Source organism: Penaeus monodon, chromosome 29, assembly GCF_015228065.2.
Source record: "Penaeus monodon isolate SGIC_2016 chromosome 29, NSTDA_Pmon_1, whole genome shotgun sequence".
Classification (NCBI taxonomy): domain Eukaryota; kingdom Metazoa; phylum Arthropoda; class Malacostraca; order Decapoda; family Penaeidae; genus Penaeus; species Penaeus monodon.
Genome location: NC_051414.1, coordinates 33,457,406 through 33,457,822, shown reverse-complemented (window position 1 = coordinate 33,457,822; position 417 = coordinate 33,457,406). Strand labels below are relative to the sequence as shown.

Below are 417 nucleotides of genomic sequence, written 5' to 3'. Positions count from 1 at the left end.
CTGTATTTCCCCCTCAACATCCCCCTCCCCTTACAATGCATTAGCAAGATTGCCAAAATGTTTTTTTTAGGGGTTAATAAGTAAACAGCTTCTCCACCACAGGTCACGTGTGACACAGCCAGACAAAACACTACATCCAATACAACTAACCAATGAGAAAGCCAGAACGTGTCCCATCTGGTAGGAAGTGCTCATGTTGCTGAGAGGCATACGTGATACTCTCCAACTGCAGGGCCGACAGTTTGCCTGTGTCAATAGTTGTATCAGGAATATCCATTTTGTACCAAACGTCAGGAGGTTCTACTGAGGACATTGATGCTGTCTCCACCACCTGGTCTGGATGCTTGATGCCAACCTTCACTGCAAAGGAAAATCGAGGTTGTTCATCTCCCTCTACACAGTGATATTCAATTTATG

The 417-nt window shown here is 45.1% G+C and overlaps 1 protein-coding gene across 1 annotated transcript in view; it reads right to left on the bottom strand.

Moving 5' to 3' along the window:
• Positions 1–417, bottom strand: part of LOC119592185 (protein strawberry notch homolog 1-like) — a gene marked incomplete at its 5' end in the record, with an annotated part of 14,082 nt that overhangs the window by 13,459 nt on the left and 206 nt on the right. The window contains 1 exon segment of the mRNA XM_037941015.1: positions 151–360. Within this exon segment, the coding sequence (XP_037796943.1) occupies positions 151–360 (210 nt within the window).